The sequence below is a fragment of the Loxodonta africana genome, chromosome 7, assembly GCF_030014295.1.
Source record: "Loxodonta africana isolate mLoxAfr1 chromosome 7, mLoxAfr1.hap2, whole genome shotgun sequence".
Taxonomy (NCBI): Eukaryota; Metazoa; Chordata; class Mammalia; order Proboscidea; family Elephantidae; genus Loxodonta; species Loxodonta africana.
Genome location: NC_087348.1, coordinates 61,130,227 through 61,156,489, shown reverse-complemented (window position 1 = coordinate 61,156,489; position 26,263 = coordinate 61,130,227). Strand labels below are relative to the sequence as shown.

General features: G+C 40.9%; 1 protein-coding gene across 1 annotated transcript in view; it reads left to right on the top strand.

Annotated features, from left to right (window-relative positions):
• The first annotated feature begins 3,003 nt into the window (after positions 1–3,003).
• Positions 3,004–26,263, top strand: part of ANO5 (anoctamin 5) — a 115,942-nt gene continuing 92,682 nt past the window's right edge. Inside the window, exons 1-2 of the mRNA XM_064289447.1 lie at positions 3,004–3,204; positions 20,234–21,574. Of these exons, the coding sequence (XP_064145517.1) occupies positions 3,004–3,204; positions 20,234–21,574 (1,542 nt within the window). The remainder of the gene's footprint in view (positions 3,205–20,233; positions 21,575–26,263) is intronic.

Genomic DNA, 26,263 nt, shown 5'->3' with positions numbered 1-26,263 from the left:
AGGGTGGGATAACATAAAATACAGAAAGAATAGTTGAAGATCTGTGGGCAGAAATCTTCCTTGGCATCGTGAAAGATGAAAGGATTTCTATCCAAGATGCTCATCGAACCCCATACAAGATAGATCCCAAAAGAAAATCACCAAGACATATTATCATCAAACTTGCCAAAATCAAAGGTAAAGAGAAAACTTTAAAAGCAGCCAGGGATAAACGAAAAGTCACCTACAAAGGAGAATCAATAGGAATAAGTTCAGACTATTTGGCAGAAACCCTGCAGGCAAGAAGGCAATGGGATGACATATATAGAGCACTGAGGGAGAAAAACTGCCAGACAAAAATCATATATCCATCAAAACTCTCTCTCAAATATGAAGGTGAAATTAAAACTTTTAAAGGTAAACACAAGCTTAGAGAATTTGCAAAAATCAAACCAAAGCTACAAGAATTACTAAAGGAAATTCTTTGGTCAGAAAATCAATATCACATATCAACACAACGTAAGGTCACAGAACAGAACATCCATATAACAACTCAGATAGGGAAATCACAAAAACAAAATAAGATTAATTAAAACAAAATGCTCAAAACAGGGAATCATTGATGTCATATAAAAGATTACAATAATCAAAAAAGAGGGTCTAAATACAGGAGGCATAGATCTTCTATATGGAGAGGAAACCAAGGCGATATAGGATGATACAAGTTAGGTTTTTACTTAGAAAAATAGGGGTAAATATTAAGGTAACCACAAAGAGGTCTAATAATTCCATACTTCAAAATAAAAACCAAGATAAACATAACAAATCAGCAAAAATAAATTCAACTACTATGAAAATGAGGAACATACCATTTACAAAGAAAAACTTCTCAGCACAAAAAAGTAAGTGGAAAAATGAAATTGTCAACAACACACCAAAAAAAGCATCAAAATGACAGCACTAAACTCATAAAAAAAAAAAAAAAAATTTTTTTTTTCTTTTTTTTTCCTATCTATAATTATGCTGAATGTAAATGGACTAAATGGACCAATAAAGAGATAGAGAGTTGCAGACTGGATAAAAAAACACAATCCTTCTATATGCTGCCTATAAGAGACACACTTTAGACTTAGAGACACAAACAAACTAAAACTCAAAGGATGGAAAAAAAATATATCAAGCAAACAACAATCAAAAAAGAGAAGGAGTGGCAATATTAATTTCTGACAAAATAGACTTTAAAGTCAAATCCACCACAAAGGATAAAGAAGGACACTACATAATGATTAAATGGACAATTTTCCAGGAAGATATAACCATATTAAGTATTTATGCACCCAATGACAGGGCTGCAAGATACATAAAACTAACTTTAACAGAACTGAAAAGTGAGATAGACACCTCCACAATTATAGTAGGAGACTTCAACACACCACTTTCGGTGAAGGATAGGGCATCCAGTAAGAAGCTCAATACAGACATGGAAGATCTAATTGCTACATTCAACCAACTTGACCTCATAGACTTATACAGAACACTCCACCCAATAGCTGCAAAGTATATTTTCTTTTCTAGTGCACATGAAACATTCTCTAGAATAGATCACATATTAGGTCATAAAACAAACCTTTGCAGAGTCCAAAACATCAAAATATTACAAAGCATCTTCTCAGACCATGAGGCCATAAAAGTAGAAATCAATAACAGAAAAATCAGGGAGAAGAAATCAAATACTTGGAAACTGAACAATACCCTACTCAAAAAAGACTGGGTTATGGAAGACATTAAGGAGGGAATAACGAAATTCCTAGAATGCAACGAGACTGAAAACACTTCCTATCAAAACCTTTGGGACACAGAGAAAGCAGTGCTGAGAGGTCAGTTTATATCAATAAATGCACAGATACATAAAGAAGAAAGAGCCAAAATCAGAGAACTGTCCCTACAACTTGAACAAATAGAAAGTGAACAACCAAAGAATCCATCAGGCACCAGAAGAAAACAAATAATAAAAATTAGAGCAGAATTAAATGAATTAGAGAACAGAAAAACAATTGAAAGAATTAACAAAGCCAAAAGCTGGTTCTCTGAAAAAATTAACAAAATTGATAAACCATTGGCCAGACTAAAGAAACACAGGAAACAAATAACCTGAATAAGAAATGAGATGGGCCATATCACAACAGACCCAACTGAAATTAAAAGAATCATAGGAGATTACTATGAAAAATTGTACCCTAACAAATTTGAAAACCTAGAAGAAATGGATGAATTCCTAGAAACACACTACCTACCTAAACTAACACTAACAGAAGTGGAACAACTAAATAGACCCATAACAAAAAAAGAGATTGAAAAGGTAATTAAAAAAACCCCACCCCTCCAAAAAAAAAAAAAAAAAGATTGGCAGTTCGAATTCCACCACTCCTCGGATAACCTACAGGGCAGTTCTACTCTGTCCTGTGGGGTCCCTATGAATCGGAATCAACTCAACAGCAACGGGTTTGATTTGATTTTTAACATAAACACAGGTATCTCTCTTTCATTCTCTCTCTCACACACACAAACACACTGCTTTTTCATTATAAAATAGTTATAGTACAGTATAGTAGTTATGAACATGAGCTCTGAATGATACTTGGTTTCTTTATCTGTGAAATTGTTGCAGGGCAAGTCTTCCCAGCTTGGGACTAAGCCCTGCCTAGGTTCTTGCCTTGTTCTGACCAAGAATGATGAGAAGAGGCTCAGAGGTTCTACAGGAACAAAGGTTTATTAGTGACAGAAAGAAAGTAAAAGGCTCGGGAGGGAGACAGGGATAGGGGTTTCCACCTACGCTAGCCTCCAGTCTCTTGGTGAACAAAGGACTTCCTAGGGCTTATAGAAGTTTTTAGGCAGGAAAAAGGCATTATCTTTATTCATTAGATGGGTGGAGATTTCCAGGAGAAGGAGAGGGATTAAGAAAATCAGATGCGGGCACAGTTAGAATTCAAGATGGATTTCCTCTTAGAGGTTGCTGGAACTAAGATGGAGTCTGTCACAAAGGCTGCCGGGATGTTGAACAGGACTTATTCTGGGATGCTGTGCATGCATGATGCCTCTGGACCCGGCGAGAGGTCCCTGCTCATGTTTGTTTCATGTGGAAGATCATTCATAGGCCACGTTGACCTTTACTGCGCACACTCTGCACCTGGTAACGCCTTGAAAAACAGCTCAGGAGGATTATCAGTAATTTATAGCTAATCAAGCACATAGGGCCTTGAAATGTAGTCCCTTATCTTGTTGAAGCACCTAGTTTGTTAATCACAAGTAGTTTTCGGGTGCCAGCAGCAAAAGTTATATGGTGGTCTGCACTTAGGCTTAAATTCCGAGAATACTGAGTCCAGCCCAATCTCTTGCCTGTCTCAAAATGGGAACAATAATAATAATACCTACATCATAGCATTGTTGGGAGGATTAAATGATATAGTAAAATGTTTTAAACTGTGTTCGTTACAACTACTCATAACACTTGTTTTGTCTGTTTGGCAAATGAGTAGACTGAGACAAAACCAAACCTCATTGCCATTGAGTCAATTCTGACTCATAGTGACCCTATAGGCCAGGGTAGAACTGCCCCATAGGGTTTCCAAGGAGTGGCTTGTGGGTTTGATCTGCTGACCTTTTGATTAATAGCCAAGGTTTTAACCACTGAGCTACCAAGGAGATATTAAATACTTACACAAGATGGTTGGTGATAGGGCTACTTTTATTAAGCGTCTATAATGGGCTAGAGCCTGCAGAGTCCTCAGCTTGCCTAATCCTCACAACCATCCAGAAAGGGCATTATGCCCATTTCATAATCAAGGAATCTGAGTTCCAGCAAGAAGATTGTGAAAGGTCACAAAATTAATGACAGAACAAGGATTTAACTGCAGTTTTCTTGTCCAATATGCTATGTCCTTTCTCTCGGTTTCTCAACTTCTATCACTGGGAGCCCAGGTGGTACAGTGGTTAAGAGCTACGGTTGCTAACCAGAAGGTTGGCAGGTTTGAATCTACCAGCTGCTGCTTGGAAACCCTATGGGACAGTTCTACTCTGTCCTGTTGGGTCGCTGTGAGTCTGAATCAACTCAACAGCTGCAAGTTTTGGCTGAGTAGTCAGACGGAATCACAAGAAATTGATATGGAATTTATAGGTAAAAAGGGTCCAATATTGGCAATTGCATATAGTTCAATGTATACTTAGTGATATGCTGTGCAGAGCTCATCACAACTCTTATTACCACTCCTTCTTCCTTATCTTTGCATTTACTGTCTTTCTTAAATTCACAGCTTAGCATCCTGTAGGCATTAATACTGACTTAAATGGAATAGCACTGGAAAGAGTATTAAGAGTATAAGATATGATCTCTGCTCTCAGGTTATTACAATCTGGTGAAAAGATGAGACTGTCTCACAAGAAAATATCAAGGAGCAAAACAATGAAGGATTTTTCATTGTTTTGAAATGAATCAAAACATCAGTCAATGAATATTCATCAGTCAAGGCCTGTGATTGCCCCTAGGGGATACAGGGATGAGTAAAAGAGTTATGATTCTTGCCCTCATGGAATAATGGTGGAGAGAATAGCACTTAATACTTAATACTTGCAGATGTAAAATATGCTCAGAGTGCCATCTGTTGTTTTCTCTTTTAGATAAATGCCCCACCCCATGTGGACAAGTGCTGGTCCTTCATAACCTGCCATGGAGTTGATATTTAGAGCCCTTCCTGGTCTCAGTGAAAGGATCGTTTTAGAAGCAGCCTGTCTTTATTTTACAAACCCGCATTGCTTTGTCTTTGAAGATGCTTTTCTGGCAAGTCAGAATTAGAGACATGCTCTCAATATAAAGCAAATATGTAATTAAGTAGGGTTGGCTCATTTTCTCTGTCAGTGACTGTTTGCAACTACAAGTAAGTATCTGGCTTGGGGGAATCTAAATAAAGAATGTGATTAACAACTTTCTTCTAAAAACATGAAATTACAAACCACAAGCAGGCTCAGTCACAAGCATGCTCATGATCTGGGGACAGTTAAATATATTCTGGATGCTTCTTGTGCCACTAGTGAAACCATGTAGCCACTGGGTGGAACACACAGAAAACAATTTAATTTTAGGAGGACAAAACCCCAGATGTAACTGTGTGAGGCAATGCAACTCTTTAATTGCACTCTGTTTGTACTCGTGGTTGAGACTGTAACCAAATTAGATACTTTGAAAATAGCCCATGTTTTCAGAAGCATATTTAATAAATGGTCTGGTCAACTTTAGTGTACACAATTGTATAAGCGCGAAGCTCCTATATTTCAATCGAGTTTAGTTTTCTATTTCACCCAAGTTTTAAGGACCCCTTTAGAAATGCAATAGTGTGTATAATATATTTTAGGAAACACGAATTGGCTGACAGCATATTTGGATCCAAGCATTAAATCATCTTTTAATGGAAATGTGCTATTTCTCAGAAGCTTTTATCTCATTGCCACAGCATTAAAGATCATCTGAATGCTGCATAATGGAGCACTTTAATCAATATCTGAGTACATTGGATCTTAAAAGTTCCTTCCATTGCTTTAAGCAATATTTTTATTGCCATCTTTATACATCCTGTACTTTATTGTAAAGTCTAGGAATCTTTGGATTGGCTTCATAGATGTTGAGAAGTATTACAGACTAAAAAAAACCAAACCCTTTCATGAAAATAAAAATAATGAATATACATTTATCAAAAAATGCTCTAGCTTTTCCAAAAACCTACCACTTAAAATCAACAATACCACCTCCAGTGCTATCACATGACAAAGGCATCCCCTGGTTTAACGTTTGAGCAAATGAAGACATGAGTTATGACATTTAATTCTCCAAACAGCCTTGTGAGAGAGTGAGTGGAAAAATATCAAATTCCCGCTTTTCATTTCTCTGCTGACACCAGCAACACATGCAGCACTTCTTCCCCTGATCCTAACCACCAGGATCTAAGTCAGAGCTCACAAGCTAAAGGACACAGTCCCCCAGACTGCTAAGTCAGCCCAAGACCTGAGATGCCGGTCACAAGCTTCGGAGTCCCCATGACACTCTCACTTCTGACCTAACCCCAAAACCCTTGGCCATCAAGTTGACTCCAACTCATAGTGACCCTAAAGGACAGAGTAGAACTGCCCCATAGGGTTTCCAAGGCTGTAAATCTTTATGGAATCAGACTGCCACATTTTCTCCAATGGAGTGGCTGGTAGGTTCAAACCGCTGACACTTTGACTAGCAGCACACCACTTAATCTCTGTGTGACCAGGGAGGGCTCCTTCACTTCTAACCTACTGGTTACAAATTGAGGGGTTTCCCACTGTCCCTTCAGGATGCCAGGCATAAGCTTGGGAGTCCCCAAGGCCCCTCCCCCTCCCTTCTGACCTATTGGCTGCCTCTACCAACCCCTTCTGACCTATTGGCTGCCTCTACTACCTCAATAATTCACTAGAACAACTCACAGAACTTATAGAAAGCGCTCTACTTATGATTACAGTTTTATTACAGCAAAAATGATACAAACGAAGCAATGCATAAGACAAGGTCTGGGAGGGTCCCAAAGAGGGATGTGCAATTCTCCCAAGTGCATCGATGTCTTTCACCTACCAGGAATCCCATGGAGCTTCCGTGCCCAGAGTCTTTTTTGGGGCCTCAATGCATAGGCATGATTGAATCATGCCACCTACACCAGGTCAGCTGATATCATCCCATGTCGTGGTCCTTTTGGCCGCAGCTACCCACTGGAGTCATCTTATCATCATAAGCTCTCAGGTGTGGTCTAAAGGGTTAAAGATAACAAAGGCATCTCATTTACTCAGGAAATTCCAAGGGTTCAGATTTATCTCTCAGGGACCAAATACTTTGGGTAAAGTTAACACCTTTCACCCACCAAAAACCAAAATCAAACCCGTTGCCCTCCAATCAATTCTGGCTCATAGCAACCCTATACAAAAACAAAACCAAACCCAGTGCTGTTGAGTCGGTTCCGACTCATAGCGACCCTGTATAGGACAGAGTTAAACTGCCCCATGGGGTTTCCAAGGAGCAGCTGGTGGATTTGAACTGCCGATCTTTTGGTTCGTAGTCAAACACTTAACCACTGTGCCACCAGGACCCCTTTAACACATAAAATAGGATTTTTTTTTTAATAGATAAGGAAATAGAAGCTCAGAGAGGTTAAGGGAACCTTCAAATATCACACAGATAAGAAATAAGAAGTGCTAGGGTTTGAAATCAGTTCCACCAAACTCCAAAGGCAGTGCACTTTCTCTTAGCAAATATTGCCTGGTTGGAAGGAAGAAAACCAACTAACAGGCTGTTCTAGAAATCAAGGAGGGAGGCAGTAAGGTGATGGAATGGAAAGAAAGCAGTGACTTTTGAAGGTTGGCCAAAATTATGTATGGTGGCTTCCAGCTAGATAAAATCGTTTTCGGTAAATGATGAGTAAGACATTTCAAAAGAAGAAATGACAGGAAACTGGTCGTTCAGATATATGCTATAAAAATATTAGACAAAATAAAAAACTGACTTTAGTTTTCTTCTTGAAAGTAATTATAGTGTGGTGGTTAAGACAGTGAACTTTGAATGAAGTCGGGCTGGACTGGACTCAGGTCCTTGCTTTGTATTTTAATAGCTATGAAATCCTGAGCAGTTATTTAACCTCTTTTAGCCTGAGTTTCCTCAACGATTTATTTAAAAAAAAAAAAAGAAATGGAGAAGGGAGGGATTTAATAATAATGCTGTCTTAGCCTCGACTTCCCTTAACAGCAGAGCCTGAGATAAGACTTGTGTACAGCTGATTTGGGGAACTGAGCCAAAGGAACAGGAATGGGGGACTGGGAAGGGTTAAAAATGAAATGAAAGCCAAACCAAAGCTACTTTATCACTGGCTGCCACTGTGGTAGCTGGGGTCAGTCCTCCCGGGGACCCCCTGAAGAACCGTGTAGAATACATCTACAAAGAATGGAAAGGGGGAATAGTCATCCATCATCTCCCATTGATTAGGGGTTGTCTCATGTTGTGCTAATGCTCTCCTACTTACAGGTTTCTACATGTGTTAGGTTAGAGGATTGGATATCCATAGGAAACCCACACTATGGTGGTGGAGAAGGCCCAGGCAGAAAGCATGAGATACTTAGTAGAGTTGAAGCAACATGCTGTCAGTTTATACATATGCATAACTAATTGATATAGCAAAAACTGGAATAATAAGGTGTCTTAGCCATCTGGTGCTGCTGTAACAGAAATACCATAAGTGGATGGCTTTAACAAAGAGAAGTTCATTCCTTCACAGTCCAGTAGGTTAGCAGTCCGAATTCAGGGCACCTGCTCCAGAGGAAGGCTTTCTCTCTCTGTTGGCTCTGAAGGAAGGCCCTTGTCATCAGTCTTCCCTTGGTCTGGGAGCATCTCAGTGCAGGATCCTCAGGTCCAAAGGATGTGCTCTGTTCCCGGCGCTGCTTTCTTGGTGGTATGAGGTCCCCAACTCTCTGCTTGCTTCCCTTTCCTTTTATCTCTTGTAAGATAAAAGGCGGTGCAGGCCACACCCCAGTGAAACTCCCTTTACATTGGATCAGGGATGTGACCTGGTAAGGGTGTTACAATTCCACCCTGTTGGGGGACAGCCTCAACAAGGAAAGACCCTCACTGTGCATCCTGGCAGATAATCTGAAGAACTAACACATAGCCCTTGCCAGATTCGTGAGTTTATTCAGGGAAACCTACTGACATGGCCAAGCAGCTGCTCTCCAGTGGCAGCCGGCTGGAGTATTTTTCACAATCACCTAGCAAGGGACCCAAGCTTATATACTGTTCCAACTGGGACCATGACTTATTGCTTTCTCCCACATCCTTGAGCAGTTAGTGTTCCCAGGGACTTCACCTCCAGGCCCAGATGCTTTCCTTCCTGTTGCTAAGGCATTCTTCGGCCTTGGCTGCTGGCCCAGTCATGCCACTCCCAGCCTTGTACCCTAGCCTGAGTCCATCCCGAATTCATCCCCAGCATGCTTCGGGGAAGAGCAAAGCAGATTCCATTAGGAGAGGATGCATAGAGCTGAATAGCATTACCCTACACACCCTAATCCTTTTTAACCGTAGGCAGAGATTATAACACATAGGAAAATCACAAAATGGAGGACAACCACACATGGCCTAACCAAATTCACACGTATTTTGGGGGGACATAATTCAATCCATTACAAAAGGTGACCAAAAAACTATAGTGTTAGCCTATCAGTGATTGCCATGGGCCAGTAGATGGGGACAGGAGATTGACTGCAAAGGGGCATGAAGTACTTTTTGGTTATGTTCCATATCATGAATGTGGTGATAGTTATATAACTGTATACATGTCACAACATTGATCTAATTGCACACTTAAAATAGTGGATTTAATTATTAATATAAATCATATCTTGATAAAGTTGATTTAAAAAAAGGTGAACCAAAATGTAGAGCTGGCATAGGAGGTATCTGGTAATAATTATCTACTTAGTCATCATGTAAAGTACCTTGTCCAATACATAGCAAATGTTCAAATAATAGTAGTTATTATAATGATTCGAATCCCTGTGTGGTAAAAACAGTTAAGGCACTCAGCTACTAACCGAAAGGTTGGAAGTTTGAGTCCACCTAGAGATGCTTGGAAGGAAGGCCTGGCAATCTGCTTCTAAAAAATCAGCACCCTGTGGAGCACAGTTCTACTTTGACACACATGAGGTTGCCAGGAGTCAGAGATGGTTTTACAGCAATGGTATTTTTATTATCATTTAATTACTAACTTGAGATAATCCTGGTGATTTTGAAAGAAGTAGAAGTATTGGGAAGATTGACTTAGCCTTGGATTCATTCAAATTAGGGTAACATTAGAACATGGAAGTGCTTTACAAATTTCTTTGGGAAATTTAGAAATTTTCGATGAGAGATAAGTGTGGAGCTGGGTATGTGAGTGAGAAGTTCAAAGAAGTGATAGTTAAGGGAAAAACGGGAAATGAGAATAACAAGGGAGACTCTGGTGAAAGAAGAGCCAAGGAGTTCACTGAGGTTATAAAAGAAAGGTGAAAACTACCATTATTTAATGACTGCTACTTGCCAGGGACTTCACACTATTTAAGTCTCACAACCACTGCATTTGGTGGGTACAATCATTTCCATAACATATACTAGGAAATTACTGTTAAAGAGGTTAACTGACTGACTAGCTCTCGAGTTTACATAGCCAGCAAGTGGCTGAGTGATGATTCAAGCCTGAGACAGGTTTGCCTGATCCAGAATGGGCTGATTTTAAAGTCTGTGCTCTTTCTTCCACATCATACTGCCTGAAGAGTGGGGAGTCACAGCAATGGTTGGAGACTCAGTATCTTTCAGAAATACGGTAGGAAGTAGAAAAAGATTTGATGGTAAGGAAAATACACAGCCCATAGGGGTAGCCTACCTACTGGAAAAGTTTATCTGTGAAAGATCGGGGGAAATTGTAACATAGATGTATCTGCTCATGGCCAAAATGGTCCAGGTTCTTACTATACGATCCAGCGAATCTAGGTCACATGGGTTCATATTTTATCCCCTATTTATGTGTTTGCCCAAAGAAAAATAACAATCCTAAGCATCTGCCATTTACACTAGAAGATTTAACTTTAAACTAAAAGACACTTATTAAAACCAAAACACCAAACCCACTGCTATCAAATTGATTCCAACTCATAGCCACCCTATAGGACAGAGTAGAACTGCCCCGTAGAGTTTCCAAGGAGCGCCTGGCAGATTCAAACTGCCAACCTTTTGGTTAGCAGCTGTAGCACTTAACCACTACGCCACCAGGGTTTCCAAAGACACTTATTACTATAGGAATATACCTGGGTGCTGCAAATGGTTAAGTGCTTAAAAGGCTGGCTGTTGGAGTTCACCCAGAGGCACCTTGAAAGATAGGCCTGGTGATCTACTTCTAAAAAATCAGCCATTGAAAACTCTATGTAGCACAGTTTTACTCTGACACACATGGGGTCACCATGAGTCGGAAATGACTTGACGGCAACTGGACTGGTTGAAGCAGAGATGGGTCTTAGCTCGCAGGGGCCTCAACAAACTCTCTGTGTTGCCTCTTCTTGCCGTTTGCTGGCATTGCTTTTCAAAGGTTCAGCATCTGTCTTCCAGAGAGAAGCCAAGAGGCTGGTGCTCAGATGAGGAGGCAAAGCTCTGATTACTGTCTCTGACTTTAACAGTTTAAGTAAATTTTATAGTTTCTTCAGGTCAGTTTTATAGTTTCTTCAGAACTATAGTTTCTTAGCTTTACTTTCTCAGAATGGCACTTGGCCACTTTGAGAGATTAGTCCAAGCATGTAATACAATTACTCTTGCGGCTGCTGGCAAGCAACGGGTGTTAGAGAAGTCTGCTACTGGCTAGGCTAAAGCAGTAGAAAATTGGATGATCAGCTGCAGCCATAACATTCATTCACTCATTCCACAAGTATTTATTGACAACCTCTCTGGGTCAGGCACCATTCTGGGTGCCATAGATACAACAGTGAGGAACCAACGAAGTCTCACCTTCATAGATCTTATAAACAAACATGCATAAGCAAATAAATATACAGTCAGAAAGTGATAACCAATATCAAACAAATAACTAGGGATAAGAGGACAGTGATGAGGGATTGTTATCTTAGAGTGGTGAGCCAAGCTCTTTCCAAAGAAGTGATATTTGCACAGAAACCTGAACAATGTAAGAGCGAGAACCATCAAGTATCTGTGAGAAAGTCGTTACAGGAAGGGGGGCAGCAAGTGCATATATCCTGTGATGGAAAAGTGCTCATTGTTCTCTTTGAGGAACAGCAACCAGTGTGGTAGGAGAGAGAGGTAGGAAACAATAATGGAGATTTAAACAGGGCCAGTTCATGTAAGAGCCTGGGATCCTGATGGCAAGGGAAGTGTTCGGATTTTTCCTGTGTACAAAAAAATTTTTTTTTTATTATGATAGAACGCCATTGGAAAATTGAGAGTGGGGAAGTGTCATCTGTAACATTAGCTTTGATCACAAACAGGCATGGGAGAGAATAATGCATCCTTGTTCTTTATCTTTTGCTGAGACAGCTCCCCGTGATCTCTTTATTCTGTGAACCAATGCCATTTTTCGTTACAAGGCAGAGCGAATGTGACATTGAAGGCACTTAGATGAGCAAATATCAATCTATGATATCTAACGCTATACACAGGAGTGTTGAGGATTAAAACCAGCTTTTCTGATGACCATGATGACTTCAGGCCAGCCTGTAAAGTGAGCCTTTCTTAGAAGAGGGAAGAATGCAAGCAGGATTCAAAGTAATCAATTTTATCAATAAAGAGAATTGGTGCCTCCTCTGAAGCCAGGGGCTAGTGAATGAGGAGTCTGTGTGGAGTCAGAAGGTACTCACAAATTCTAAAGAAATGATTGAAGCAACATTTTGGGAGTCTCCAAACTACTATTCATAACAAAAAAACCGAAAAACCAAACCCACTGCCATAGAGTCGATTCTGACTCATAGCGACTCTACAGGACAGAGTAGAACTGTCTGATAGAGTTTCCAAGGAGCACCTGGTGGATTCGAACTGCTGACCTCTTGGTTAGCAGCTGTAGCACTTAACCACTATGCCACCAGGGCTTCCCACTATTCGTATCTACTTGTAAATCTACTACTTTATCCCTGCCAGTCAATAAAAATGTCTCACATTTGTCACATTTCACGTACATACATACTTCGACTTTCACAACAACCTTGGGAGATGGGTAGAGCAAGGAAGAGCTTTAATAGTCATAGATGAGGGATCTGGGGTAGAAAGAAGTTATCTGCCCATGGTCTTCATGCTGCCCAGTTTATTAAGGGGCCGAGAGAGGGATAAAACACGAGTCTTCTGGCTCCTGGTAGAAATCTCTACACAATAGAGCCTGCTGCTTTATCTGGACTGCAGTGACATTGAAAACACACGGAATAAATAAAATTTTTAGGGGCAAAAAACACTAAATGTCTAATATCCCAAAGGATGAAACTTATGATAAGAGAGCCCTGGTGGTGCAGTTGTTAAGCCCTTGGCTGATAACGAAGAAGTCAGCAGTCTGCTTCTATAAGGATTTATGGCCTTGGAAACCCTATGAGGGCAGCTCTACTCTGTCCTATGGGGTCACTATGAGTCGGAGTTGACTCGACAGCAAGGGGTTTGGTTTTTTTGGTTTGGTAGAGAAATTGAGAAAGTAAATAGACCCAAACTACAGACTGGAGGTGTCATATCCTTGGTTTAAATAACCTGAGGGAGGAGAATTCTTTAGGTGACTTCCTAAAGCCTTTCCTGGTCTTAAGAATCTAGCTCAAGAATTTACCCTCTTTAATCCTCATTAAATCCATCTAGTCAATCAGGCTCCTAAATAAAAACAATCGCAAGCATGTGTTGCTTAATTACAACACACTTAACTTTCATAGGGCTCAGGCTTTCGCACATTGTATACAAACACTCCTAAAGTGCCTTTCTTATACCAGATTCAGACTTTTATTCATCAACTGATAAATGAGAATTTTAAGCTGCATGCTGACAGATTAGTTTCTTAAGTATTACCATTTATATCTTTATAGCTGTGTTTTTATAATCATTGAAATATTTTTGTATACTAAAATTAGTAAAAAACATAAAAGGAAAATGAAAACAAACAAACAAAGGCACTACTGGATGCTTGTAATAACATAACTGAAACAAAGACAGAAATCATCCAGAGGGCTGAAAGAGATAACTTCATGGCCCCAATCAAGTACTTACCTTCATGTTCAATTATATTAAAAGAACATGTTTTTCTCAGGGGCAGATTATTCAATAGGCAAGGGAAGCACGGTGTTTTACCTTGCTTACTAGATCATCTGTAGTGAACAATTACACTTTTTTTTTTTTTTTTTTTACCACATCAAAGATTCTGCTTCTAGGTATGGCTGGCATCTGTCTCTCTCCCAACCCCGCAGCACCTTCCTACGGAATCAAAGCCTCTTTTCAAATTTACAATCCCTGACAGGGCAGGTTATCCAGTAAGTAAGCCTGTGCTTACTTACCAAGCTGTAGTACACAATTTCACATGGTTTCCTATGATGACACCCATATGAATCTGTGCACTACAGCTTAGTAAGCATGCACGAGTAAACCTGTGCTTACCTTGCTTATTGGGTAATCTGCCTCTGGTACTTCTGAAAATGTATGGTTAAATACTGTTTCTAAAAGGCAAGTATGATGGTTACGATCGTGTTAACTTGGCTGGGCCATGATTCTCAGTGTTTTGGCATTCGTAAAATGTTGTGATTACTTCCCTGTTGAGATCTGATATGTGATCACCCCCATGATGGGATCTGCTGTAAGTAGCAGCTGATCAGTTGAAAGCGAGTTTCCTTGGGCGTGTGGCTTGCATTGAATATAAGTGGACATTCTGGCAGGGCTCAGGGGCTTTTTGCTTGCACTGGATCCTGCAGCTGGTCCTGTTCATTTGACCTCCAGTTCTTGGCACTTGAGCTGGCAGCTTACCTGTAGTCTTGCCTGCTGATCCTGGGATTCATCGATCTTCACAGCCTGTGAACAAGAGCCCTGCTCTCTGACCTGCTGATTTTAGGTTCACCAGCCCCTGTGGCCATGTGTATAAGGAGAAGCCTCTATCCTTACCTGTGGACTTGGGACATTCCAGCCTCTACAATTGCGTGAGCCATTTCCTCGATATAAATCTCACCCTGTATACATATTTTTATACAATTTACTAGTTTTGCTTTTCTAGAGAACCCAGCCCAAGACAACAAGGTATAGTGATTAAGGAAATGGACAGATCCTACAATCATAAACGGAGGAGCAGCATAAAATATTTTCACTGATACAAATACAGAAAAAAAAGTCTCAAGATCTAAAGAGTTGTAGATAAGGAAGAGACCTTCATCAAAAGAATACAACTGGTGTTCAACTTCTTATTAACAAAGTTCAAAGAGGTTGATAAAATATCAGCAAATTCACCATCAAATTATCTCATTTAACTTTGGGAAAAATCATCAATATTAAAAATCTTCTCATACATGTCATTTCAAATACAGTGAAAATTAAGAAATATGAAACGGAATTATATAAAATTATAGAAAATAACTTTATTGCCTTTATTTTTATTTAATTTATGTAAAGCAAAAATTGTACTTATCTGTTTAATTCCAATATCCATAGCACCTTTCTTTGGAATAGTCATTAGTATGGACCTCTTCCAGTCTATTGGCCAGGTAGCTGTCTTTGAAATTTCTTGGCATAGACAAGTAAGCACTTCCAGCATGGCATCTGTTTGTTGAAGCATCTCAAATGGTATTTGGTCAATTCCTAGAGACTTGTTTTTCACCAACGTCTTCAGTACAGCTTGGACTTCTTCCTTCAGTGCCATTGGATCTTGATCATATGCTACCTCCTGAGATGGCTGAATCTCAACCAATTCTTTTCAGTGCAATGACTCTGTGTATTCCTTCCATCTTCTTTTGATGCTTCCTGTGTCGTTCAGTATTTTGCCCATAGAATCCTTCAATACTGCAACTCGAGGCTTGAATTTTTTCTCCAGTTCTTTCAGCTTGAGAAATGTTGAGTGAGATCTTCCTTTTTGGTTTTCTAACTCCAGGTCTTTGCGCATGTCATTATAGTACTTTCCTTTGTCTTCCTGAGCCACTCTTTTACTTCATCATTTCTTCTATTTGCTTTAGCTACTCAACTTTCAAGAGCCACTTTCAGAGTCTCTTCTGATATCCATTGTGGTCTTATATTTCTTTCCTTTCTTTTTAGTGACCTCCTTCTTTCTTCATGTATGATGTCATTCCACAACTCATCTGGTCTTTGGTCATTAGTGTTCAGTGCATCAAGTCTATCCCTGAGATAGTTTCTAAATTCAGGCGTGATATACTTAAGATTGTACTTTAGCTCTTGTGAACTTGCTCTAATTTTCTTCAGCTTCAACCTGAATTTGCGTATGAGCAATTGATGGTCTGTTCCACAGTTGGCTCCGGGCCTTGTTCTGACTGATGACATTGAGCTTTACCATCATTTCTTTGCTTTTTTTTTTTTTTTTTTTGCACAGATGTAGTCAATTTGATTCTTGCATATTCAATCCAGCAAGGTACCATTGTATAGTTGCTGTTATGTTGTTGAAAAAAGGTATTTTCAATGAAGAAGTCATTGGTCTTGCAAAATTCTATCATGCAATCTCTGGCATCATTTCCATCATCAAGGCCACATTTCCAACTACCATTCCTTCTTCTTTGTTTCCAACTTTTGCATTCCAATCACTAGTAATTATCAGTGCATCCTGACTGAATGTTCCATCAATTTCAGACTGCAGAAGTTGGTAAAAATCTCCAATTTCTTCATCTTTCGCCTTAGTGGTTGGTGCATAAATTTGAATAATAGTCTTAGTAACTGGTCTTTCTTGTAGGCATATGGGTGTTATTCTATCACTGGTGGAGCTGTACTTCAGGATAGATCTTGAAATGTTCTTTCCAATGATGAATGCAACTCCATTTCTCTTCAATTTGTCATTGCTGGCACAGTAAACCATAAGATTATCTGATTCAAAATGTCCAATATCAGTCCATTTCAGCTCACTAATGCCTAGGATATTGATCTTTATGTATTCCATTTCTTTTTTTTATAATTTCCAATTGTCCTAGATGCATACTTTGTACATTCCATGTTCTAATTATTAATGAATGTTTCCAGCTGTTTCTTTCATTTTGAGTCCTGCCATGTTGTCAAATGAAGGTACTGAAAGTTTAACTTCATCCATGTCATTAAGGACCACTCTACTGGCAATATATCAGAGAATATTCTACTGCTATTCATAAGGTTTTCACTGGCTAACTTTTTTTCAGAAGTAGATTGCCAGGTCCCTCTTCCTAGTCAGTGTTAGTCTGAAAGCTCAGATGAAACTTGTCCACCATAGGTGACCCTGCTGGCATTTGAATACTGGTTTGGCATAGCTTCCAGCATCACAGCCAAATGCAAGCACCCACAATAAGATAAACTGACAGATGCATGGGGGCTGGCCAAAGTATTTCAAAGAAAGGTGATCCAACTGAATGCAGAAATTACCAAACAATATCATTAATATCACATGCAAGTAAAATTGTGCTGAAGATCATTCAAAAGTGGTTGCAGCAGTACCTGGACAGGGAACTTCCGGAAATTCAAGCCAGATTCAGAAGAAGGCGTGGAATGAGGGATATCATTGCTGATGTCAGATGGATCCTGGTGAAAGTAGAGAATACCAGAAAGATGTTTAAAAAAAAAAAAAGTTTTATTGACTATGCAAAGGCATTCGACTGTGTGGATCATAACAAACTGTGGATAACATTGCAAAGAACGAAAATTCCAGAACACTTAATTGTGCTCGTGAGGAACCTGTACATAGATCAAGAGGCAGTCATTTGAACAGAACAAGGGGATATTGCATAGTTTAAAATCAGGAAAGATGTGCGTCAGGGTTGTATCCTTTCACCATACTTATTCAGTCTGTATGATGAACAAATAATCTGAGAAGCTGGGCTATATGAAGAAGAATGTGGCATCAGGATTGAGGAAGACTGATTAACAACCTGCAGTATGCAGATGACACAACCCTGCTTGCTGAAAGTGAAGAGAATTTGTATCACTTACTGATGAATATCAAAGACCACAGCCTTCAGTATGGATTATACCTCAACATAAAGAAAAATCCTCACAACTGGACCAATAAACAATATCATGACAAATGGAGAAAATGTTGAAGTTGTCAAGGATTTCATGATACTTGGATCCACAATTGGAAACCTTGGTGGCATAGTGGTTAAGTGTTACAGCTGTTAACCAAACTGACAGCAGTTCAAATCCACCAGGCGCTCCTTGGAAACTCTATGGGGGCAGTTCTACTCTGTCCTATAGGGTCGCTATGGGTTGGAATCGACTCTACAGCAACGGGTTTGGTTGTTTTTTTTTTTTTTTTTTTTTGGTTTGGATCCACAATCAACACCCATTGAAGCAGCAGTCAAGAAATCAAACAATGCACTGAGTTGGGAAAATCTGCTGCAAAAGACCTCTTTACAGTGTTAAAAAGCAAAGTCACCTAAAAGACTAAGGTGCACCTGACCCAAGCCATGGTGTTTTCAATAGCCTCATATGCGCACAAAGGCTGGTCAATGAATAAGGAAGACTGAAGAAGAATTGATGCCCTTGAATTATAGAGTTTGCGAAGAGTACTGAATACATCATGGATTGCCAAAAGAACAAACAAATCTGTCTTGGAAGTATAGCCAGAATGCTCCTTAGAAATGACAAAGGTGAGACTTCATCTCACATACTCTGGACATATTATCAGGAGGGACCAGTCCCAGGAGAAGGACATCATGCTTGGTAAAGTAGATAGTCAGAGAAAAAGAGGAAGACCATCAATGAGATGGACTGACACAGTGGCTGCAACAATGGGCTCAAGCATAACAATTATCACGAGGATGATGCAGGACCAGACTGTGTTTTGTTCTGTTGTACACAGGGTTGCTATGAGTTGGAACCGACCAGACGGCACCTAACAACAACATAGTACCTGGCAGACAGGAAGAATCTAAAACATCAATATACGCAAAAATTGAATCAAACACTGATCAATAATCAAGTGGTAAAAATCAAATATTGTATCAAAATTAGCAATTTATTATAATTTCATGTAAGTCTATCGATTGATTTATGCATATTCACCTTTTAAACACAGTTTCAAAATACAGCATGTCTGCAAGTAAAGAATTGTCCATAGTCTCCAATCACTTAACAAGAACAATGTATTTCTAGAGTTTTAAGTAGGAAACACGTAGCAAGGTAGTGAGGAAAAAGTGATTTTCAGTCCTGAGTTAATTCTGGTTCAGACAGTCACCAAAACTCTTCTGTCAGCTTCAGTTTCCTCATCTGTAAAAAGTGATTCTCAATTCTAAAATATCAATAAACCCATTGCCATGGAGTTGATTCTGACTCATAGAGAACCTGTATCAATACACCAAACCAAACCCATTACAGTTGAGTTGATTCCAACTCACGGCAATTTTATAGGACAGGGTTTCCAGCCTGTAAATTTTTGTGGAAGTGTACTACCATATCTTTCTCTCATAGAGAGGCTGGTGGGCTCAAATCACTGACCTTTCCGTTAGCAGCCAAGTGCTTAACCACAGCACCACTGTGGGTGCTCTCCTATATCATCACAAAGAAAAAAAATGTAAAAGTATATAAAAAAATGAGTTTAAGAGTAGAGACTTCTTTGGTCAACTCCTCATTAGTCTCAAATCATCCCATCCCTGCTCCAAACTCATAGTCACTCCCTTCTCAGTACTATCAAGGCTCCCAAGTTCAGACTTACCTTGCCCTTAGTTCACCATCACTCACTTGTTTCTTCCTTGTTGTTGTTAGCTGCCATGGAGTCACATGGCAACCCCATGCACGACAAGACCAGATGGTTATGACCCATAGGGTTTTCACTGGCTGATTTTTGGAAGATCACCAGGCCTTTCTTCCTTATCTCTCAGCTCCTCTGAAACCTGTTCAGCATTATAGCAACATGCAAGCCTCCACTAACAGGTGGTGGCTGCGCTGAGGTGCATTGGTCAGAAATCCAACCCAGGTGTTCTGCCTATGGGGAGAACTCTACCACTGCCCCACCACTGCCTGCAGCTGTTTTTTTCCCTTATTAGAATGTGCCTTCTTATCCCCCAATTTTCATGACCTGGCAGTTGCTAGGCTCTGAAAAACATAGAAGCAATTCAGAGAGGACTGTGAGGAGTGGGACTATCCACTCTGCTTGAGGCTGAAGCTCTCTGGGCAGTAAGAGACCCGCAGTGGAGCAGAGCTCAATATGTAACTTGGATTAATTACGTGCCAAGCGCTCTGCATTGTGCTCCTCACAACATATCTAAGAGATGGGTACTATTGCCATTCTCATTTTAAAGACGACGAAACTGAAGCTTATAAAAATTGCATCCAACTTTTAAGTGGCAGACGATGAATGTGAACTCAGGCCACAATGTATGACATCCCTGCAACTGTTGAAGACAGCGATCCAGTTTGGTGCCCTGGAGCAGCCGCTACCAGGAAAAAAAGTTAATACCCACGCGCCAGAGGCGAGAGGGAGGGGTCTGTTGGAATCTTGGAGATCCTGGCCACCCGCCGGCCGTAAGGGGTGGGGGCCCCCTTTAGGAGAGGGAGGCTTTTTCTCACCCGACAAGAAATAACTCCCGAGCCGAGACGGGGATCCCTCCGAGTGCCACCTGCGGTGGGCGGAGGACCAGGCGGATGGACGAGGACGAGGCCAATTTGCCATGGAAACAGCCGCCCAATCAGTTGGGACCGAAGGGAGTGAGTCCAGAGAGAAGGGAGACGGCAGGATTTAGTGGAGAGGAGTCTTGGATGTGGGCCGACCCGGTGGAAAGGAACCAGGGAAGCCTGTTGAGAATGGAGCTGACCGGCCGAGAAAGCTGGGAATCGGTGCGCTCCGAGGAATGGTCGGACGCGGCGGAGGCCAGACCGGGGATCTCCAGTCCCCCGAGTGAAGAGGTGCTGTCCGGCACCGAGTCGGTGGGGACAAGGGGCGGGGAGATGACGGTCTCCGCGGGCGGGGCGCGGGCGGATCTTGAGGTCTGGAGGCGGGGAGAGAGGCGGGGAGAGAGGGATCAAGCTGAAAGGAAAGGCAAGCGGCAGGCGAGCCAGACTAGAAAGGACCAGGGGAAGCACGGAGAGACTAGAAGGCCGAACGACAAGTACGAGGAGAAGTGCTGGGAAGGATCCAAGCAGGACTTTCGAGACAGGGACGTGAAGTGGGGGGTCAAAGGCGAAGAGGAGGTAGTGAGGCCCAAGGTCAAGGGGAAGTACCAGCTGAAGAAGCAAAACTGGCAGAGGAAGCCGAGTCTGGTGGACACCCGGGAGGAGGTCGAGGCTTGCAAAGAGGAGAGGGACTCAGACTTGAAGACCTCGGAATCGTGGAAACGATACAGGCGGCCCACGATCAGATTCAGCATCTGCCCTACAACTTCTTGTGTCCAGTCTAAGTCGTCTGTCGCTCGCGGCACCTCGGCCGTCAGCGTCGTTAACGAGCTGGCGAAGATGGGCGACCCAGATGTCTTGGAAATGGTGGTGGCGGAAGGTAGGAGTCCGCGGAGCGCGCGGGGGGCGGGCCAGGCGAGTGTGCGGACCCCGCCACGCCCGGTGCAGGTACGGCGGGGAACGTTGGCGTCCTGCGACTCGTGTCCCGGGAACGTTCGCGGCCCGGCGCGCCCTCCGCGAGGCTGGGGGCCGCAGGACGGAAGCCTCTGCCGTGGGTGGAGAGGGGAATGTCGGCGCTCTGCCTCTCCCTCTGCGGCTCCCGCGCACCCTGGGCCTGGGCTGTGCGCCCCCTGCGGTTCCGGGGACCACCCTCCTGGCTCCTCTGTGTGTATTGTCCCGAGGCGAGGCGGATGCCCTGGGCAGGAGCGCTGCAGCGCTGCGGCTTCTGAACCCAGGCACCTGCATGGGAGGGTCTCCCAAAGAGAACTGCCATTTAGGGTGGGTGACTACAAGCCTGTGTGTAGGAAGCTGGCCCCTTCAGGCCTTTTGCCTCCCTGTCATTGTTGGTTGCTGCTTAGGCTCTGAGATGCTTGAGTATGGGAGGGGCAGGCCCCAAGGTCTTTCGGCTTGAGACTCTTATGCACTTGAAAATGCTGCGGTTCTACCAGCTTTCATTGAATCTTTAGTTCTGTTGGGAAATATTTGTCCATTGTTTGCCAAGGCTATATTCTGTGGATATATTTTAGTATACACATTTTCCTCAAAATGCACATATTTTTCTGTAGCTATTTCGTGTACCTCATTTCCCTCAATGACTGTTTCCACGTCTTGTTTAGTATTAAGCACGGTAACAAACTTTTTTAAGCCACAGAACATTTGAGCCTTATCTTCATAACTCAAAAAACAAACAAACAAAAAAAAAAACCGTTGCCGTCGAGTCGATTCCGACTCTTGGCAACTCTATAGGACCGAGTAGAACCACCAGATACGGCTTCCAAGGAGCAGCTGGTGGATTCGAACTGCTGACTTTTTCGTTAGCAGCTGAGGTCTTAACCACAGCGCCACCGCGGCTCCATAAAAAACCAAAACCAAACCCATTGCTGTGGAATCCATTCTGACTCATGGTGACACTGTAGGCCAGAGTAGAACCGCCCCACAGGGTTTTGAAGGAGTGGCTGGTGGATTCGCACTGCCAACTTTTGATTAGCAGCGAGCCCTTAAGCCAAGCTCTTAACCACTGCACCACCAGAGCTCTGTAGGTACCAAAAATACAGTGCAACATTGCATCTTCTCCCCCCTTTTTTAACAGCTTTATTGAGACATAATTCACATACCATAAAATCCACCTATTTAAAGTGTATAGCTTGATGATTTTTAGTATATTTACAGTTTTGAATCCATCACCATAATCTAATTTTAAAACATTTTCATCACCCCAAATAGAAACCTCTTAGCTGTCACTCCCCATTTCAGTGACCCCAACCCTTCACTCTCAACCCTAGTCAGCCACTAATACACTTACCGTATAGATTTGCCTCTTCTGGATATTTCATATAAATGGAATCATACAGTATTTGGCCTTTTGTGATTGGCTTCTTTCTCTTGGCATATTTTTGAGGTGCACCCATGTTGTAGTATGTATCAGTGTATTATTCCTTTTTATTGCTAAATAATATTTCATGTATTATCCATTTATCAGTTCATGGACATTTAGGTTGTTTCCTAAATTAGGAATAATGCTCCCATGAATATTCACATACAAGTTTTTGTATGAATGTATGTTTTCATTCTCTAGGAGTGGAATTGCTGGGTCATGTGGTAACTCTGGAAACCTTGGTGGCATAGTGGTTAAGAGTTCGGCTGTTGGTCAAAAGGTTGGCAGTTCAGATCCACCAGGCACTCCTTGTAAACCCTTTGGGGCAATTCTACTCTGTTCTGTAAGGCCACTATGAGTCGGAATCGACTTAATGGCAATGAGTTTGGTTGGTTGGTTTATGGTAACTCTATATTAAACATTTTGAGAAACTGTCAGGCTGTTTTCTAAGTGGCTGAACCCTTTTACGTTTCTACCAGCAACGTATAAGGATTCCAATTTCTCTACATCCTCACTAACCCTTGTCTGTCTTTTTAATTATAGCCACCCTGAAGGGAGCCCTGGTGATGCAGTAATTAAAGCATTCAACTGCTAACTGAAAGGTTGGTGGTTCGAAACCATCAGCGGCTCCGTGGGAGAAAGATGTGGCAGTCTGCTTTGTAGAGATATACAGCCTTAGAAACCCTGTGAGGTCACTAGGCGTCAGAACTGACTCAACAGCAATGTTTTTTTTTTTTTTTCCTTTTGGTAATGAGTATGAAGTGGTAGCTCACTGTGGTTTTGGTTTGCAGTTCCCTGACAGCTGATGATGTCCCTGGGTGGCACAAATTTCCCCTTTACTACTAACCTAAAGGAAACCCTGGTGGCATAACAGCTAAGAGCTACAGCTGCTAACCAAAACGTCAGCAGTTTGAATTCAAGATTGGAGGTTTGAATTCACGCAGCAGCTTGGAAGACTAAAGGCCTGATAACTGTTTCTGTAAAGATTATAGCTAAGCACTGTAGACCCAGAGAAGAATTACAAGGCTGGGACACATTGTGATTTTTTTTCCCCATTTGGGGTTTGTTTTTTTCTTTTTTTGCTTTGGGATTAAGAAAGCACATGCAGTCAGACAGCTCTGGGTGTGAGTCCTGGGAATGTGACTTGTAAGCTGTGTGCCCTTCAACAAATTGCTTAACCTCTTTCATCCACTTTACTCTTCTGAAAAATTGCTGTGGTAGCATTTTACAAGCTATGTAATACAGTTGTTTTGAGAATTAAAAGGGGTAATGTATGTACTTTGCTTAACTCAGTGTCTGGCACATAATGAGAATTTAATAAATACAGAATATCTGGTCTTATTCTCCCTAAAAAAAGGTTATAGCTAAGAAAACTCTAAGAAGCAATTCTACTCCCTCACTCATGGGGTCACCGTCAGTTGGAATCCATTAGACACCAACAGGTTTTTGGGTTAGTGACTAATAATAAGTTCAGCATCTTCTCATATGCTTATTGGCCATTCATATATCTCCTTTGGAGGAATGTCTATTTAAATCCATTGCCCATTTAAAAAATTAGTTATTTGTTTTTTTCATTATTGAGTCATAAGAGTTCTTTATGTGTTCTGGATATAAGTCCCTCATCTGATATATGATTTGAAAATATTTTCTCCTATTCTGTGACTTATCTTTCCATATTCTTGATAGTGTCACTTGGAGCACAACCCCCTTTTTTTCTAAAATCCAACATAATTAGAAGATGGAAGGAAATAAAGTGAAGCTATTGAAGACTAAGCTTTGATTAATGGCTCTGCTAAATGATGCAGTAAATTCATTTGCTATGAAAAATGATTGGCTTTCAATGGTGTAAAGAGTGAAATGACATTTAGAAGTATAAAATTAGAAGTCCATTTCCACAACTCTTTTGAACTTTTTTTCCTTCTCTGCCGAAAATTAAGGAGCCCTGGTGGTACAGTGGTTAAGCACTTGGCTGCTAACCAAAAGGTCAGTGGTTCAAACCCATCAACCACTGCAAAGGAGAAAGACGTGGTAGTCTGCTTCTGTAAAGTTTACTGCCTTGGAAACCCTATGGGGCAGTTTTACTCTGTCCTATTCGGGCACTATAAATTAGAATCAACTTGATGGCAACAGGTTTGATTTTTGGTTCCCCAAGAATTATCCTTGTAATATGAGTAATCCCCAAATCTAAATAGAGATGTGCTTTTTCTTTTTCATTTAAAACATTTGGTATTTCCTTATAATCAGTCCTTCTGAAATAAAGCTAGGAGAAGAAACAGAAATGTATATCTTCCTTAAAGGTATATTGGAGGAAAAAAATGTGGAAAGTATAACGTTCTATATACAATGGAGAAAAAAAATCAATATAGCATTAAAGAGATTGACCATTACTTTCCTTCAGATAGTAGAAGTATGTGATCTAATTTAGCCTCAGGATCATTTTACTTGCTAGACTCTATACTTAAATTAGTATCACTTTAGTATGAGGTCATATGGCAGCTTGAGTCCATCCCAGGAAGATTTTAAAACTTTTCCCCAAATGATTTCAGTTTTCTTTTTCTTTGGAAAAAGCCTTTGTAATTTCTTTACACTCCATTTTATTGTGATTGAAGCTGTGTGTCTGTGATTTGGTTGGAGGTGGGTGAAAAGAGTGGAGATAAGGAATACCATATATTTGATGGGTGGGTCCAATGACTGCACCCTGCCTAATTTTCTGCTGCATGATTTGTTCATAAATCCAGAATAGAAGCAGCAGAGGCATGTGGTATTGGTGAGAGCAGGATGGTTCAAAACACTGAAATGATTATTTTTTTTTCTAAATGTTTCTCAGTATGACAATTGTTTTGGTGGGTTGGTTTTACTTCCCCTTACTAAGACCTCTGTTATTACTAGGGTTGTAAAAAAAAAAAAAAAAAAAAAAAGTGATGGTGCAGATGGTTAACCCTCTCCACTGTTAACTGAAAGGTTGGAGTTCTGAGTCCACTCAGAGGTACCTTGGAAGAAAGGCCGGGCAATCTACTTCCAAAAAATCAGTCATTAAAAACCCTTTATGAAGCACAGTTCTACTCTGACACACATGGGGTCACAATAGTCAGAATCGACTTGATGACAACTGGTTTGGTTTTTAGAAAAAGTGGATTATAATGAGGATGTGTTTTAAACATAGACAGTCCAAAAGATCTCAGACTCTGCCTTCCAAATATAATTGTTCTTCTTGGAGTTAAATGATATAATTATGAAATCGAAACTGTTGGTTGAAGAAGGCTGGGCTCCATACCATTAATTTTTAGGATCTAGTTTTATTTTTGTGTACTTAAATATAAATAGATTCTTTAGAGTAAATTTATTGAATAAAAGTAAGCCTCTGTCCTTTCTGTAATGTGTTTCTTAAATCATCGTTGAAGATTAAATATGAAAAAGTCAAAGATTTAATTTGCATGGGGCAGGGAAGATTTCATCTCAGAGACAGAATGTTCACATTTTGCCTGGTAACAGTTAATGAGATATTTCTAGGATTTGTTTCATGTTCTTTGAGTAGTTTCTCCACAGTTGAACACATAAGCAATTGACAGTCTCCAACTGGCTACTTTCCCACT